Raw genomic sequence first — 16,792 nt, 5'->3', positions numbered from 1 at the left:
AACCTCCTTCTGAAAATCATTTGCTTTAAATAATAATGGCAGGTGGCGTAGAAGATGATCCCAATTTAAAAGGGCTAAGTCGATATTTTAACAGTCAAACAAATAGAGGCCGAGCAAATGTAAGTTGTTTGACACATTTTTAAAAATATGTAAAACTACTAAGGGGCCATCCATTATATACGTCAGACGAATTTCACAATTTTTGTACCTCGGCATCCATATCACAGATGGCCACATTTACATAGTGAGACGCATAGGTGAGACGTCACACATTTCGCAACTTTACATCTATAAATTCTCATTTATTAAATTAAAATATCATTTTGACATTATTTTTATTTCCATTTAACAAACAATTAGATTAGATAGGTATAGTATTTGAAATATGATGTCAATAATTTTGGACCCTTTCCCACCCGTTTTCATACGATGTCACACTTTGTAGACCCCTCCCCCTCCTCCCTTGACGTTTGACCTAATTTAAGACTGGCCTCTAATGCAACATAATTATGTGTTCGAAGTTGTAGTTAGTAATCTTGAATAAAATGCTACGCTTCGGCCTGTAATATCCCACTGTTGGGCATAGGCCTCTTTCCCCGTGTAGGAGAAGGATCAGAGCTTAATCTTTAACTGAGGTAGGGCACAGCAGGAATTTCCTGCTCAAAATATGGAGCAGCCCGACTGGGGTAGTACCTCGACCTTACAGAAGATCACAGCAAAATAATACTGTTTTCAAGCAGTATTCTGTTCCTGTTGGTGAGTAAGGTGACCGGGGGGATTGGGGATTGGGTCGGCAACGCGCTTGCGATGCTTCTGGTGTTGCTGGCTTCTATAAGCTACGGTAATCTCTTACCATCAGGTGAGCCGTACGCTTGTTTGCCGCCCTAGTGACATAAAAAAAAATCCACCACGCTACTCCAATGGGGGTTGGGGGATATATTCCCTACTATGAGTCACGATCGCTATCAGGTGTACATGATAAAATCGGAACCGACGTCTAAACGTGCTCTCCGAGACACAAGTGGGGAGACCCACAAAGACTACCAACCAGACCGGAAATAAAATTGTATAAACACAAATATCCACACCGAGTAGGAATCGAACACGTGACTGTCGGTTTTACGGCACCGCCGACATGGCACAAGCACTATTACACCATAGCGGTCGTCAAAAATAATCTGCACATAGGTAAATAAAATGCACAATAAAAAATATATTTGTTGTATTCTTTCTTTGAGTGGTCCGCAATATTTATCGTCAAAGTGTGTTTTGAATTTAAAAGTTTATAATCTTTTTTAATTATTTATCACGTACAAATTCTAGAGCCTTATTAAGTAGTTTTAAGGTAATCTTTCTCTATTTACATAAACTATATGGAATAAAGTCATTCAGTGACGTATTGAGGAAAAGGGGTCAAATGGTCCACAAAACAATAATTGTGTTTGCTCGCAAACGAAAAAAAAAACCGACTTCAATTACATCGACGAGTAATACAACGTAGATCGACGAAAAAATAGTCAAGCAACTACGCGTTATCAAAGATTACTCAAAAAGTAGTTATCAGATCTCGATAAAATTTATATGTGACCACATGACAAACATCAGCTTTCGATTAAATTAAAAATTATCAAAATCGGTAAACCCAGTAAAAAGTTATTGCGGATTTTCGGGAGTTTCCCTCGATTTCTCTGGGATCCCATCATCAGATTTTGGTTTCCTTATCATGGTACTAAACTAGGGATATCCCCTTTCCAACAAAAAAAGAATTATCAAAATCGGTACATCCAGTAGAAAGTTATGCGGTATAATACAACGTAGGTCGACGAAAAAAGCGTCAAGTAAAAACGCATTAATAGATATAGCTCGAAAAGTAGTTGTTAGATCTCAAATAAATTTAAATGGGACCAATTGACACACACTACCTTTTGATTAAAAAAAAATTTATCGAAATCGGTCGACACGGACAAAAGTTCTGATATAACATACATAAAAAAAATACAGTCGAATTGAGAACCTCTTCCTTTTTGGAAGTGGGTGCTAAAAAGGTATTGTGCCCCGGGCGCGAGTTAAGCTTGCTACGTCACTGAAATCATTGCAAGATGTGTGGCCGAGGCATAATATTATTTTAATTACCTACTAATATTGACTCTTAATATTTTTTTTTCTAGGTTTCAAAAGTAACTATGGGTAGCGTAGCATTATATTATGTTTATTACAAGTTATTCAAGAGTAAAAAGAAGAAAAAGAATTTGTAATTTTCTTAATATCAAAATGTACAATTTTTGTTTTTAATAATTTGTTAAATCATTGACGCGTGAAATATTTTCAAATTGATTGTCAAAAAATTCATACGCAATGCTTAAATTTATAAAATGTATACACATAAAAAGATGAAACGAAACGTCTTTACATCTGTCAGACAATCAGCCGATTGCGACTGAATATTTTTTAGAGGTTGTAATTACATAAGGACCGAATTTTGCAAGAAGGTATATTTTAAACATTACAAAAGTAGTTATTTTATGTCACTGTATTAAATTAAACTTTTTAAAGGATCAAATTTCAATTTTAATCTTTATTAAGTATTATTGTGTTGCTTAATTTATAGAATGGCTGGAGGAGAATCAGTTGATGAATCCCAATTCAAGGGTCTCTCCAAGTACTTTAACAGTACTACTAACAGAGGCAGAGCAAACGTAAGTACAAAACTTACGTGAATAGATATTCATAGTTTAAAATATATTTTTTTTGTTACATAAAATATTGTATGAAATTTCATATTCATCATATTGATTTTATGTAGTTATAATAGAATATGTAGAAACCAAAAATATCGCAAACCTCCTATGTTTAAAAGCAGTAAGTAGTACCCCTCTTTTTTGTTTATGAATGAGTGTTTAAAATTATGTTTTTGTTTTTCAGACGGCAAAGGCTACATATGCATTCTTCGGAGCTGTTATATTATATTATACTTTAAAGCCAAAATCCAAGAAGTAAAATTTCATCTATGGAATACCTTCTTAATTTAAGTTAAGCCTTGTAATTATGGTTTCATCAGTGCAAGTTTTAATTATTTAGTGCAAATAATAAATCATGTGAAATGTAGAAATGTTATTATTTCCTGGTCGAGAAGTTTAGAAATAAAACCACATACATCATAAATAATACTTTTAATTAAATTATGAATATATAAAATAATGTAGCATAAAACAATATTTAAAGATCATCAACTGTAACAGCTTTAACAAAAATTGATTGGTTCATATTTGGTGATGCTAAAATTTTTATTCATGAAAGTTTAGTAACATCAATCTACTACAGTTTTTATGCAGAGATTTTTTGTGCTTGCTGATTATTTTATTAAATGTAAGCCCTAGAACCAAAAGTATTTTCATATACAGAACAGATTCTAATGATACAAAGACAATATATAGATTCTTAAAATAAATTTTTAGGGATTGTTGAAAGGCAATTGTTCAAGCTGATAATACTATTTATGATTATATAAATATGATTAATAATATCAGGCCCATTCCTAACCATGACTAGTATTGTTTGCTCTACATAATGCACCATTCTTTATTCCTAACTATCAAAACGCCAGTCTCATTATCAATATTAGTCAATTGTTAAAAGGTATACATACACCTTTTAAAATTAACTTGTTGATTCTTCTTACAAATCTTTTGAACAATCACTTTCCCTTCATCACAGCATTAAAAGCTCTGACATATAAAATATCTTAATTAATAATGTATTAGTTAAAGAAGTTAAGGAAATAAATCTAAACGATTTATATTAACTATCATTAAATTTTCAATGTGCTTACTTAAACAGTCAATTTAAAACTGTAATCATGTAAAAATTCCCAAAAGAGATAAAGGAAAACACTATTGTGATTAGAAAATGTACAGTTACAAAATTATATATTTAACAACAGTTTTATTAAAATATATTTCATCATTTATTTATAATATAATTAAAAACAATTAGGAATAAAATGTTAAGCTTGATGAGATTGTTCAACTGTTAAAATAAAGGGAAGATCAGGCATTACTTTATTGTTGTTACATTACATGAAAGCGTATACTAGAATCACAAGTCTACTTCAGTGACACAACTCAAGCATCATATTCTTCTATGTTATGGATGGAATGCTTATATAAGAAAAGCGCATTTACTCGATCGACTTACATACACTGATGACTGATACACTGGTCATATCCTCATGATTTACTGTTATGAGACGTCACAGCTTATTTTATTTAAGCGACATAAGAAAACGTAATGTTTATGTAATGCCAGTAATGTGGTTAACATAACATTTGTATAAAATGATAATTATGGTATGACATTATTTAAAAAAAAATATCACTATTGAAAATATCAATGCCGTAGTGAGTATTTTTATTATATAATAATTTTAATGCCATGGAATGGTTTTCAGTATAACATTTGTGCTATTTTTTAAACAAACCTGATGTAAGCTTAAAGCATAAGCAATTCTGCACGTTAATTATTTTAGAATACTAAAGTGCACAAAGTATGTGATACTAGTTACCTAAGTATTTGTATTTTATTTATGTAATTTGACGATTTCTAAAAATGAATTGAATCAAATATATTCCAGTTAATAATTATAGTGAAGCCAACAAAATATTTCAGACTGCCGTCTATGCGTCACACTATAATGTACCTATATTTACATTTCTTCTGCTATCACTGGTTTTTTTTTTTCAAAAAGTAATTGTATATTTATTATTTTTGTGTATTTTAGTTTTAGAAGTATTTAAAGAAGTTGTAATAATTTATACATAAGTTATATTAACAAATTTGTTTATCAACAAATCAAAACTTATGAGACGGTGAAAAAATCATAATGTGACTCATCAAATATATATATAAAATTTCCGTTTCGTTTATTTGTACTTGTTGACAAACGAATTTGCTTGATGTTTTTGCATCGACCCGCAGGCCCATATCTTGTCTTGATTTCGTGTTTACTAAATCCTTCCAAACTATTTAACATCTTATGTCACAGTAGATTCGGCTCTTAATAGTGTCTTGATACCTTACGCCACAAGTTTTGTGTTTATCAACCCTATTGTTTTAAGATTAGACTTATTCATCATATTAATATCTCTGAATTCTATTAAAACGTTTTTTAGACAACAGCCTGTAAACACCCACAATTATTTTCGTCGTTAGACTAATAATTACAGTCATGTAATCTATTTTTTTTTCTCAATTTGTGATCTATGAATATGCGTGCGTGTATATTTTAAAATCGTAGGGTTGGCGCCAGTGGTGGTGTACTGGAGTGTGTTCAGAGCCAGGTGGGCGCGCGCGGCAGTGAGTAGGGCGCGGGCGGCGGCGCTGGCGCGTCCTCCGAGTCCGACTCCTCGGAGGACACGCGCTCCGCTGCACTAAGCGCCACGCGTGCGTACTCGTCCGTGTCGATGCTCTTGCAGAAGTGGATCGCGTACCTGGGAGCGGAAGTTACATATATATATATATATATATATATACTAGCTGACCCGGCGAACTTCGTATCGCCTAACAGTGACTTTTAAGTATTATCACAAATCTTTTATATGGGAGTATAGAAAAGTGTTGTTTTTAGACTTTTTCTTTTTTTTTTTAGACTTTTTTCTCTCCGTAAGAACCATCCTCGTACTTCAAGGAATATTTTAAAAAAAGAATTAGCGAAATCGGTCCAACCGTTCTCGAGCTTTGCGCTTAGCAACACATTCAGCGACTCATTTTTATATTATATATATATTTATATAATATAAAAATGATAATAATATATATATATATATATATATATATATATATATATATATATAATATATATATAGTACATACGTTTTGTTGTTTTTATTTAAGAAACTTTTTAATACCGTATTTTGTTATTGATAAGGTATGTTTTACATGTGGAGTCCATTAATTAACTTTACAATTAGTTTTTTAATTAACTTTATGCTAGTCATAATAATGCGAATTTTTTAACAAAAATGTTTAAATTAATACAAATTTATAATAACTAAGTCACATCATGCCTGACTACAATTGAAGGTATTATACCTAATGATTTTAATTTTCGTACCTTAGTTTCTCCCTTAGGACAGCCTTACACGAATATCTTGGCATTTTCAGTAGGAAGAAACAAGTATAGCTTTCTGGCAAGAAGTGGTCTGGTGGTTGGTACTTGTCGAGCACCTGTTAAAACACAAACAATTTATTAAAGTAAAAATTTTCCTTTTATTAATTTTATGTAGCAAAATATACATTTGCAAAACCTTTTCATCTAAACAAATAAATAAATTTGGAGTGTTTTCTTGTAATATGAAAATAACCGCTTTTTACTAAATGCATATGGATTTATACACGGTACATATTCCAAAATAACATTTTTTACAATTTTTGTCTGTCTGTCTTTCCGGCTAATCTCTGAAACGACTGAATCGATTGTGACTGGACTTTCACTGGTAGATAGCTGATGTAATAAGGCGTAACTTAGGCTACTTTTATTTTAGAAATTTATTTCTTTTGTAACTCTACGAACTGAACATTTTTTTTTTTAAATACCACGCGGACGAAGTCGCTGGCACAGCAAGTTATACATAAATTACGCTTTGGCTTTGTACTGGTACATATAATGAAAATAAACGTTTATCTATACATATAATAAAATGGTAGGAAAGTCAAAACTGTACATTGAATATTTTTTTAAAAGAATACTTGGAGTGTGATCTACAATCGATACCGAAGCCAAAAATATAGTTTTTAGAATTTTTGTCTGTTTGTCTGTATGTATGTATTAAGAAGTATGTAGTAAGAATATTATTAAGAAGTCAACATATAGGCTACAAAATATCACGCTATCACCTACGGGGAACGAGCAGTGAACCTTTATTTCTTCAACGCATTCTGTAACAACGTGTAATCTAACGACGCATATTTGAATGTTGTTAGTATGTTAATAACCATGCAATAAGCTAGCTGCATACTATAAATAAAGACATTCTGTAGTATATTTAGTATCAGCATTGCACCCGTGCGAAGCCGGGGCGGGTCGCTAGTAAAGAAATAAAAAAGGCACGTGCGTGTGGTCGACATACAGTTCAAAGTCTATGTGTCAAAAAGTGGGTTCAAAGCCCACCTGCAGCACAAAGTCCCTCTGGCGCGGGTCCTGCGGCGCGCGCGGCAGGCGCGTGCGGCCCCACACGAAGCGCAGGAACAGCGCGCGCTCGCTGCCCGACAGCTCCTCCATCACCTCCCAGAACCACTGCACGAGCGGCGCGCTCGGCTCCACGCCTACATTGTCATTAATTGGTTAAATTCATATTCATTTAATAATGTTAAAATACTTTGACATAAAAATATAGGGTATTAGGTGTGTGCGTGTAGGGATTTTTATAAATTTGGAATTTTGAGGAAGTTAAAATAAAATACTTGTTTATGAATAAATTTGCCTTAACCGTCATTAAATTGGCTATACCCTAAACTGCCTTATAATTAATTGCCTGATAGCGATCGTTACTCATAGTAGGGATATATATATCCGCCAACCCGCATTGGAGCAGCGTGGTGGATTAAGCTCTGATCCTTCTCCTACACGAGGAAAGAGGCCTATGCCCAATTGTGGGATATTACAGGCTGAAGCGTAAACTGCCTTATAAAACATGATGCCCATCCTGTTTACAAGTAAATATTATAATTGATACTAAAATAAATTACATAACCTTTTATTCGAACTCAATAATATATTAAAAAGTGTAAATAAGCGTGATACTTTAACAATCTGGACATAGGTTTTTAAAAAATATCTTAAGCTTAGCAGTTGCAATAATAATATTATGATAATGATAAATTGATATTCAAAAAGCGTGTATCGGAATGTCTTTAATTAAATAGAGACTGATTATACACGATTGCTGCATTTCCCAACTCTTGTACGTTTAACTCCTAAGTTATAGCACAAAACTTTTTGTAGGGGGTACAACAATATTACGTGTTGGTTTTTTTCTCATTTAAAATAAAAACAACTGTGATATCAATTATCTGAAAACTTAGAAAAAACTACTCACGTATCCTAACTGCGTTGCTTCGAATGGGGAGTTTTGTAGGTGTTATAGATCACGTTTCCCTTGATAAAAAAAAACCTTACCCTTTTTAAAACTTTACTTTGTCTTAATATATGAGCTACTCTGGCAACGTAATAACATAACCGTCCAATTCTATTTTTCTTAGTCCTAAAAATATCGATAAAGTGAACTAACTGCCGAATACAACTAAAGAACCGCAAATGGAAACGAATTCTTTTTCTTATAAAATGTTTTTATTGTAAACTAGCTGCTCGTACAGACTTTGTTCTGTCAAAAGTTAATAGTATTTCATTTTTATTTTTTTTAGTATTAAAATCTTTCGTGGGACGGAACACACAAAAAATTAACTAGCCGAACTGGTCGAGCCATTCACGAGTTATGCGCTTAGTAACATTCATTTTTAATTATATAGATTACGCTTACGCACTCACGAAAGGTATCATGCGAAACGAGTCTATAAAAGTAGCTCGTATATTAAAAAGGTCAAACTTAAAAATGGACTAGTATTTTTTTTTCACACGGATCGTGATCGATTATGTGGTTAGAACTCGAGCACTTGTTTAATAAAAGCACCATTATTTTATAGGATAAAACATTAAGTTTAAAAACCCTCGATCTTTGTTACCGAATTTAAACTATCTCATTCATCAAGTAGTTTCGTTTTTCTCTTAAATTAAATAATTTAGTATAATTATTGCTATTACAACTAACTTATTTAATAAACATTATTGCACACACAAAAAAGAAATACATTTTAGAACGATTAGATACAAAAACAATGTAATGCAACGGCGGCCTTATCGTTTATAGCGATCTCATCCAGGCAACCTTTATTAAAATAGTACGAGTATATGAAAATGTCGGCAATAGTGCGCAATCAACAACGCAAGTTTAACTGAGTATATTTTATCATCATCATCATTACAGCCTATACAGTCCACTGCTGGACATAGACCTCCACAAGTTTACGCCAAAAATAACGTGAACTCATGTGTTTTGCCCATAGTCACCACGATGGGCAGGCGGGTGGGTGACCGCAGGCCTGGCTTTATCGCACCGAAGACGCTGCTGCCCGTCTTCGGCCTGTGTATTTCAAAGCCAGCAGTTGGATGTTTATCCCGCCACCGGTCGGCTTTTTAAGTTCCAAGGTGGTAGCGGAACTGTGTTATCCCTTAGTCGCCTCTTACGACACCCATTGGAAGAGAGGGGGTGGCTATATTCTTTAGTACCGTAGCCACACAGTACTGAGTATGTTTAAGTGATTGTAAATGAAACACGCAGCGAAGAGTGTAAGTGTAGTACCTTTGTAAGTGGCGGAGGCCCGGAGCGCGTGCACGGGGATGTCGGGCGAGCCGCACACCAGCGTCTCGAGCTCGGCGGCGTGGAACAGCGCCAGCAGCGGCGCGGGCACCACGCGCGACAGCCCGTCGCGCACCGCGCGCACCTGCTCGTCGAACTCGTGCAGCCTGCGGGCACGGCTCGTGTACGGATACTGATCGCACGGGGCTGGCTGGCGTGTTTATATACTAGTAGGCATGTTTGCCACGGTGGTGAGCGGACACCCGTAACCTATGGAAGCTTGCTACGTGCTCCTTGCGTTGCAAGCGCATTACCGCCCAGCAGTTATAGTGATCTTATACTCGAAAGGAACACAGCACTGCTTGAGAGCAGGTTGATGCACTTCCCCAGACGTTCAGTAGCTGGCTCTAAATTTTGAACAAGATTTTCTGCTGTGCTCTCAATAAAATTAACCTTTTAATCAAAGTCACAGGAAATCAGTGTAATAGCAACCTCCTTTTCCTTTCTTTAGCTCTTACACACTTCCCTTATCATTTCACCAAAATATATTTATGCCTTCTCTAGTATAGAGAATATATAGGCAGCAGTATTAATATCTACGTAAAATATTATTAATTATTAAATTTATAAGTTAAAACTTGAAACAAACCATAACATAAAATGATTTGATGAGTAAAAATTAAAATCTTAGTAAGTTATAATTTAACTGACCTGTAATGAAGCGCTAATTGCACATATTCGTCTTTATTATCAGGCGTAACGCGTTTGTGTCGAGTCGACAGCGGCACTTCGTGTCCAGCCGCTGATGGAATCGAAAACGGCAGTTCGAGATTTTGAAGTTCCTAAAAATATTTACTCATTTTCAATTTCACTTAAATAATACAATAAATAGTTTATTAAAAACATATTTTAAAAACCTAAGAAATATTGAACAAGATATTTTCAAACAGTAATAATTTAAGTGCTGTTCTATCAAATAAAAAAAATATTTAAATTCTATAAGGCGTAAGAAATCACGAAACGGTAACTGTGATTTTATTATAGCTATTACATAATTTCCGATGTTGGTTTCATAGATTTATTTATGACGAGCCAAGGAACAGAAATTTCCTAATAATTGTAAGATTGACACGGATTTCACAACAACATGAACATGAAGCCAATATTTGACTTCATAGCACATAAATAAATGTCACAGAAGTCGAGCTTAGGTAAATTATGTGGCACGTTATGTAGTACGTACCTTATTATGCGGGGTCATATCTCGTATACAAAGCAGTGCGGGTAGAAAGTCCTTATCGACCTCTGCTAAGTCCTGAGGTCTAAGCGGCTGTCCAGCTAACTGTCTCCATACTCCCTCCGCCAGAGATAAGGAGAGGGGCGAGCCCGTTCTTATTGCGATTCCCATTAATACGCCTGCGAATGAAATTTTTATTAGTATTGTCAAAATCTTATAAATAATAATATTATAAAATATATAAAGTAAGTTCGGCTATAATTTGCAATAAATAACATTCTACGAGGAAAAGAATTGTTTCCAATACGCAGTTCTTTACTCGTATTCGTCAGTTAATAATAATTTTCCTTTTAAGGACGTGTATACGAGCTCACGAAAGATATCATGCAGAACGAGATTATCAAAGTAACTGGTTTATTTAAACCAAATAAAATTTAAAAGGGGCTAGGTTTTTTTTTAGCGCTGATTCATTTATAAATAAATATATATATATACTTAGATTACTCATATTATAGTTATGAGATATGAAAAAACAATAAGCATTAAAAATAGTTGAAATCTATAGTTAGTAAAATCACTAATACAGTTTTTTTGACTAACTAGCCTGCTAGGATTTTTTTCTTGAATAACGTTGTTCCAATGAATTTTTTATTTAAATTCGAAATGGACAAATTGGAATGAGACAATTTGAGATGAGAAGTCGAAATAATACGCTGTGGCTAGCTTTTGAATAAGAAAGATATGATTAAGTCAAAGTAATTAAGTAGAATGAGACAATTAGTAAGTCGTAAGTTTCATAAGTCCCTGCAGCTGCGAGGGGGGTGGAGACTTGGCGATACAATTGTGTCTTCTCCCACGTCTGCTAGGATTTTTTTTTTTTAATAAATTTGGTACATAGTTTGGTATTTTAATGTCGCTTTTGTAATAATTACGATGATTGATTAGTTATAGGCCTCGGGAAGAGGCTAGTTAGAGTAGAAAATTGGATGGAGGCAGAGAGATTGCGATTTGATACAATTTTCCTCTGCCTCCGTGTCTGCTAGGATTTTTTTTTTTTTTTTATATAACAATATATATCCACGGGCTCATAATGCCCGTGCTTTTATTATTCCAATATTAGTTTGTTAGTTTCTATAACTTGGTACTTACACATGCAACTTAGAGGACTAATTAAACTAGACTTAGTATCTCTAATCCTACGTGAGTCCACCGACCAAAAATTTAAAGTTATACTAAATTTACTTCTATATATATTAATTACTATATATTATATATTTTTTGTATTCCTACTGTCAGTTTTATTATCTAAGTTTATATTTACACTTATATACTAGTTACCGTATATGTACACTTATGTCCTAGTTACCTTATATATACACTTATGGCCTGCTGGCCTACTTACAATATACACTTAGCCTAGGTTACTGTTAGTAAGATTTTTTTTTTTTTTTTTTTTTTTTTTTTGTAGTCAATATTATATAATTTATCCTAATTAATTTGGTACACATGTAAAATTATTTTGCACACGTTTTGTAATATGTAATTAATACTATTTAATTTAACACTAACTTTATATGTTTATGTACACCCTATTTCTTTACTGAAACTAATTTCTTCACACGCCAAAAGTTTTCAACATATCGAGCACACTCTCAGTGACGGCTGCGTCTCTGTGATGAATCGCCATCTTGAGACTGTGCTCGAGTATTTCCTTGTCCGTGGTCTCCACTGCCCTCGCCACAAAGCGACCAATTGCGTCGTCCCTGTCGTCGGTGTAATAGACACAGGTGTTGGTGTGTCTGTGTCTGCTAGGATTAGGTAATGAGGTTAAAGCTAAGTTAGACAAATTTACCTAAAAATCGGAAGCAATTAAGGTGTAGCGGAGTATTCGCTACGGGATTGAGAAGGAAAGCGTCTCTTGAGGCTCCAGCGTCGCCGCGACCGTTGGGCGTCGCCATAAGTAACGGCAAGGAACCGTTTTGTAATTCTTCACACATCTCCGCGATACTCTCGCTATAACCACCGCCGCAGTCATCTACGCTTTCACCTGTGTAAATTCACAAGGATATATAATATTTAAGCTTTATACAGGTCGGATGACACTTTATCGATGAAGTACGCAGATTAGTTACGTAGTGTTATCGTAAGAACGATTGCTGGTGTTGCACCCACTAAGTTATTTAGAAATAACCATTTCTAGCTTAAAGCTAATGCTATATTGTATTTTTGTTAACAATATCTTATATTTTTAATTTTTATTGAGAAAATTGTTGGATTATTTTAGAAGTTAATTTGCTTTTCATATTTATTTTTTCAATTAAACAATGATCTTCTTTCGTTTAATGAAATATTATTTGAAAACATACAAACACATTTTTATAATATTTTTTTTTCACGCGTACACTTTTTTTGGTACGGTTACAACGTAATACACATTTTTTAATATGTTTCAATGACAACCGAGCACATATTATACATACATACACATAAAATATATTAATTAAATTTAATCAGTGCTTTAAAAAAATTACAAAAGCAGCATAGTGGAATCAATAGAATTTGTTTTATTACAATAAGTTTTGTACGGGGCAGTAGCGCGTGTAGTGTGTAGCGTGTAGGGTGTAGCGTGTGGCGTGTAGCGTGTAGCGTGTGGCGTGTAGCGTGTGGCGTGTAGCGTGTGGCGTGTAGCGTGTGGCGTGTAGCGGGTAGCGTGCAGCGTGCGGCGCGCACTCACCCACGAACTTGACCTTCCAGACGCGGTGCGGCAGCGCGAGCGCGTCCTGCGAGAGCGCGGGCAGGCGCGCCACCATCTGGCCGAACACGGAGCGCATGCCCGCCGCGCCCGCCAGCCCGCTGCCGCCGCGCCGCGCGCGCCGCGCGCCCACGCGCGACAGCTCCACCACCGGCCCGTGCTGCCGCTCGCGCACCATCGTCGCCATTATCACCTGCACGACCGTACACGAACGTATTATACCTAGTGTAAGTACTTTTTATATACTCATTTTTGTACTAATTTCCATCCAGTCCGAATGGAAAGAGACCGGCGATCTGTAATACAGTTTTTCTAGTACAGTGACCAGTCATATATATATGTATACTAGCCGAACTAGCGAACTTCGCACAGCCTTATTTTTTTTTTTTTCTTAAATATAATAATTATATATATACCGAAATATCTCTATTCTACTACTTCTATATAGCCTATCTTTCAAGTTGGATTAAACTGCACACGGTGTGCAAATTTAATTAAAATCGGTTGAGTAGCTTAGAAATCCATCGCGGACAAACAACATGACGCGTAATTTATATATTAAGATTAATTCCTATGTTAACCTTGTAAAATTTTGTAATTGGTATATGCTCTGTGTAAGGCGAGATCTTGCGAACAAGATTTTTGACTACCTGGTGAATTTTGTAAGTAGTTTATTTTTAAGTTGAAACGTTGTTAAATATATTATCATTAATTACAGTTTTATTGCTAGTTCATCAATACAAAAATAAACAGTTTAAAAGACGTTATAATAACACATTGTTTGCCAGCTTAATTATAATGCAACGAAAATGAAATCACTGCTGGTAAACAATTGTGTGCTCAAAAATATTAAAGAGAATAATTAAGAATTTGTATGGAGATTATCAGATCATATTTTTACATGTATTACATTAGCAACTTTATACAATAATTGTTATAATTTTACACCAACTTACTTTTCTAAAAGCAGCTTCCTTTACACTGTAGAAGAGTAAGCTCCTCAGTTGATCCAAAGGTTCGTCTAAGGCAATCAACGGCAAGTTTGGACACACCAGTTCCGAAAATTGGTGTAAAAGTACCTGAAACAACATAACATTTAACTTAACTATTCAATTAAGATCGACAAAAATTATATTTGTAAATTACACTGCTACAAAAATGATATAACATACATAACCTACATTTTACCACTAATAATGAAAAAATATACAATGGTACCAAATATAAAATATAATATATTCCCTCTAGAATCGAAAGGTTAACCACCGTAGACATATAGATATTAGACATATTTATATGCTTTATTTACATAAATGTATGTTTTTTATACACTTACATAATACAATTTTTAATGAATATAATAAAGCTACAATACAATTCTTATAATAATATATAAGTAACCAAATATTGTTAAGTGTCCAGAAAACTACACAAACTAATCAAACAATTAGGCGTTGCGCCACCGTGTGCGTGCAGGTAGGGTGGGGTGGGGTGGGGTAGGGCGACTCACCAGTCGGTTACAGAGCATCTGCAGCGGCAGGTCGCGCAGCAGGTGGCACTCGAGCGGCGGTGCGGGCGGGGCGCGTGGCGCACGCGGCGCTTCCACGCACAGCGCCACCGTGTGAGCGCTGCCGCACGCCACGCGCGTCACTCGCTTGCCCTACACAAGAACATAATATTGATATTGTGCCGTGCTTAGGTAAAAGGCTGTTTTAGACGACGGACGGTGTTACTTTTGGAGTGATAAAATTTGTCTTTTTTTACTTTTTAAATCAATAAACGATCACATTACAAGGAAAAAAGTTTATTTTGAAAGAATATCAGAAAGAAAATTATATATATATTAATTAATTAATTAATTATAAAATTATATATATTATTATTAAAAAAATCAAATTTATGGAAATCATATATAAAATTACGATGTTATTTATTTCAGTTATGACAAATTTATTCCATACTAGCTGCCCGGACAAAATTCGTTCTGTCAAGTTAATAGTAAAAATTTTATTTTTTAAATTTTTTTTTCTTTTAAATCCTTCCGAGGGCCTTAAGGAACATACAAAAAAAAAATAGAACTATATCTTAATTTTGATTTACAAATATTTTTCTTACCTGCAAAGCTAGAAGCAGCCTAGGTCTCTGCGCTGCTAATGTAGTTCCGTCACCTAGCTGCCCTTCATCGTTGTCACCCCAAGTGTAAACTTCACCGGTATCAGTACAAGCCACACAATGTAGACTACCTAAAAATACCGTAACATTAATAGACAACAAATTAACTTTTAATCATCAATCTTTTTTTTTTATTACAACCGCGCGATTTACCATTTACTAATCTGTTTTTATGTGTCATAGCTCGCACAGATTACGAATTTATAGCCTTAAATTTTCATAATCAGGCTTTCTTATTTAAAAGTAATTTTTAAAATCTGTATATCCTTATTTATAGCTTAATTATACTAATAATTTAGTACAGATTATTATGAACGATAATTAACATTACTACTTAATATATTACCTACCTGTTGCTATCGAAACTATCATCTTCCCCTGCATACCAGTGACAAGCATCGGGCGACGAACGTGATCGTAGCTACCGTGACCTAATCTATGGTAATCACCTTTACCCCTGCAAAAATACGTTACACAAAATTATATAATAAGTAATATTAAAGAAGTTAAAACGTGTGTCCTAGTTATTTTTTATTTTTATTTTATTTTTTATTTTATTTTACATAATTATTATATATTACATAATTTAATTTTGAAGAATTTTAAGTTTAATTTATTTAATATCAATTATAGTCTTACCAAGTGTAAACACTGCCGCATTGACACAATGCAACTGAAAACTGAGAGCCGCATTCCACTTTTATAACTCGTAGACCTTTCAGGTAGTCAATTCTCATCGGCAATTTACACCCTTCGGAACCTCCACGCCCTATAAAACATAATATCCATATCAACAATCATATAACAACTCGTTTATGTTTAAACTATGTTATTCAAAAAATATCATTACTTTTTATTTTTTACGGAATATAAAAATTTTTTTTTTTTATACTTTATAACATAAATAATGATAATGACGGATAATTATTATAATATTATGTAAAGGAGCATAAAAATACAATATAAATATGAGTTGAAATGTTATTTATGTTTTGTACCCAATTTTCCATAATCGCCGTCGCCCCAAGACCAAACATTGTCATCGTCCGTGATACAGAGGGTCTGAGCGTCGCCTGAACCGCAAGCCACATCTATCACTCTGTATGATGATAATGCCTCCACCTACACAGAACATTATATATCTGTTATTTTATCATTTAATAAATCATTGAAATATCGCGTAATGTTACACACTACTACTGTGCATATCATAGCGATATC

The 16,792-nt window shown here is 34.2% G+C and overlaps 2 protein-coding genes across 2 annotated transcripts in view; one reads left to right on the top strand and one right to left on the bottom strand.

Moving 5' to 3' along the window:
- The first annotated feature begins 2,374 nt into the window (after nucleotides 1–2,374).
- On the top strand, nucleotides 2,375–3,105 carry LOC123665898 (ATP synthase membrane subunit K, mitochondrial-like). The gene is made up of 3 exons (XM_045600132.1): nucleotides 2,375–2,489; nucleotides 2,609–2,696; nucleotides 2,923–3,105. Exons 2-3 carry the CDS (start codon nucleotides 2,610–2,612, stop codon nucleotides 2,995–2,997), a joined length of 162 nt encoding a protein of 53 aa, XP_045456088.1. The 5' UTR covers nucleotides 2,375–2,489; nucleotide 2,609; the 3' UTR covers nucleotides 2,998–3,105.
- A 1,455-nt stretch (nucleotides 3,106–4,560) lies between these two features.
- Nucleotides 4,561–16,792, bottom strand: part of LOC123665765 (probable E3 ubiquitin-protein ligase HERC2) — a 58,021-nt gene continuing 45,789 nt past the window's right edge. The window contains exons 76-89 of the mRNA XM_045600029.1: nucleotides 16,570–16,693; nucleotides 16,211–16,340; nucleotides 15,922–16,028; nucleotides 15,515–15,642; nucleotides 14,910–15,059; nucleotides 14,356–14,478; nucleotides 13,382–13,592; nucleotides 12,500–12,694; nucleotides 10,654–10,826; nucleotides 10,122–10,252; nucleotides 9,414–9,577; nucleotides 7,166–7,320; nucleotides 6,110–6,222; nucleotides 4,561–5,486 (exon numbers count right to left, since the gene is read on the bottom strand). Coding sequence (XP_045455985.1) covers nucleotides 5,327–5,486; nucleotides 6,110–6,222; nucleotides 7,166–7,320; nucleotides 9,414–9,577; nucleotides 10,122–10,252; nucleotides 10,654–10,826; nucleotides 12,500–12,694; nucleotides 13,382–13,592; nucleotides 14,356–14,478; nucleotides 14,910–15,059; nucleotides 15,515–15,642; nucleotides 15,922–16,028; nucleotides 16,211–16,340; nucleotides 16,570–16,693 — 2,064 coding nt within the window. The 3' untranslated portion in view covers nucleotides 4,561–5,326. The remainder of the gene's footprint in view (nucleotides 5,487–6,109; nucleotides 6,223–7,165; nucleotides 7,321–9,413; nucleotides 9,578–10,121; nucleotides 10,253–10,653; nucleotides 10,827–12,499; nucleotides 12,695–13,381; nucleotides 13,593–14,355; nucleotides 14,479–14,909; nucleotides 15,060–15,514; nucleotides 15,643–15,921; nucleotides 16,029–16,210; nucleotides 16,341–16,569; nucleotides 16,694–16,792) is intronic.

The sequence above is a fragment of the Melitaea cinxia genome, chromosome 2, assembly GCF_905220565.1.
Source record: "Melitaea cinxia chromosome 2, ilMelCinx1.1, whole genome shotgun sequence".
NCBI classification, from domain to species: Eukaryota; Metazoa; Arthropoda; class Insecta; order Lepidoptera; family Nymphalidae; genus Melitaea; species Melitaea cinxia.
The sequence above is the reverse complement of the archived record's forward strand: the minus strand, read 5'-3'. Positions and strand labels throughout refer to the sequence as shown.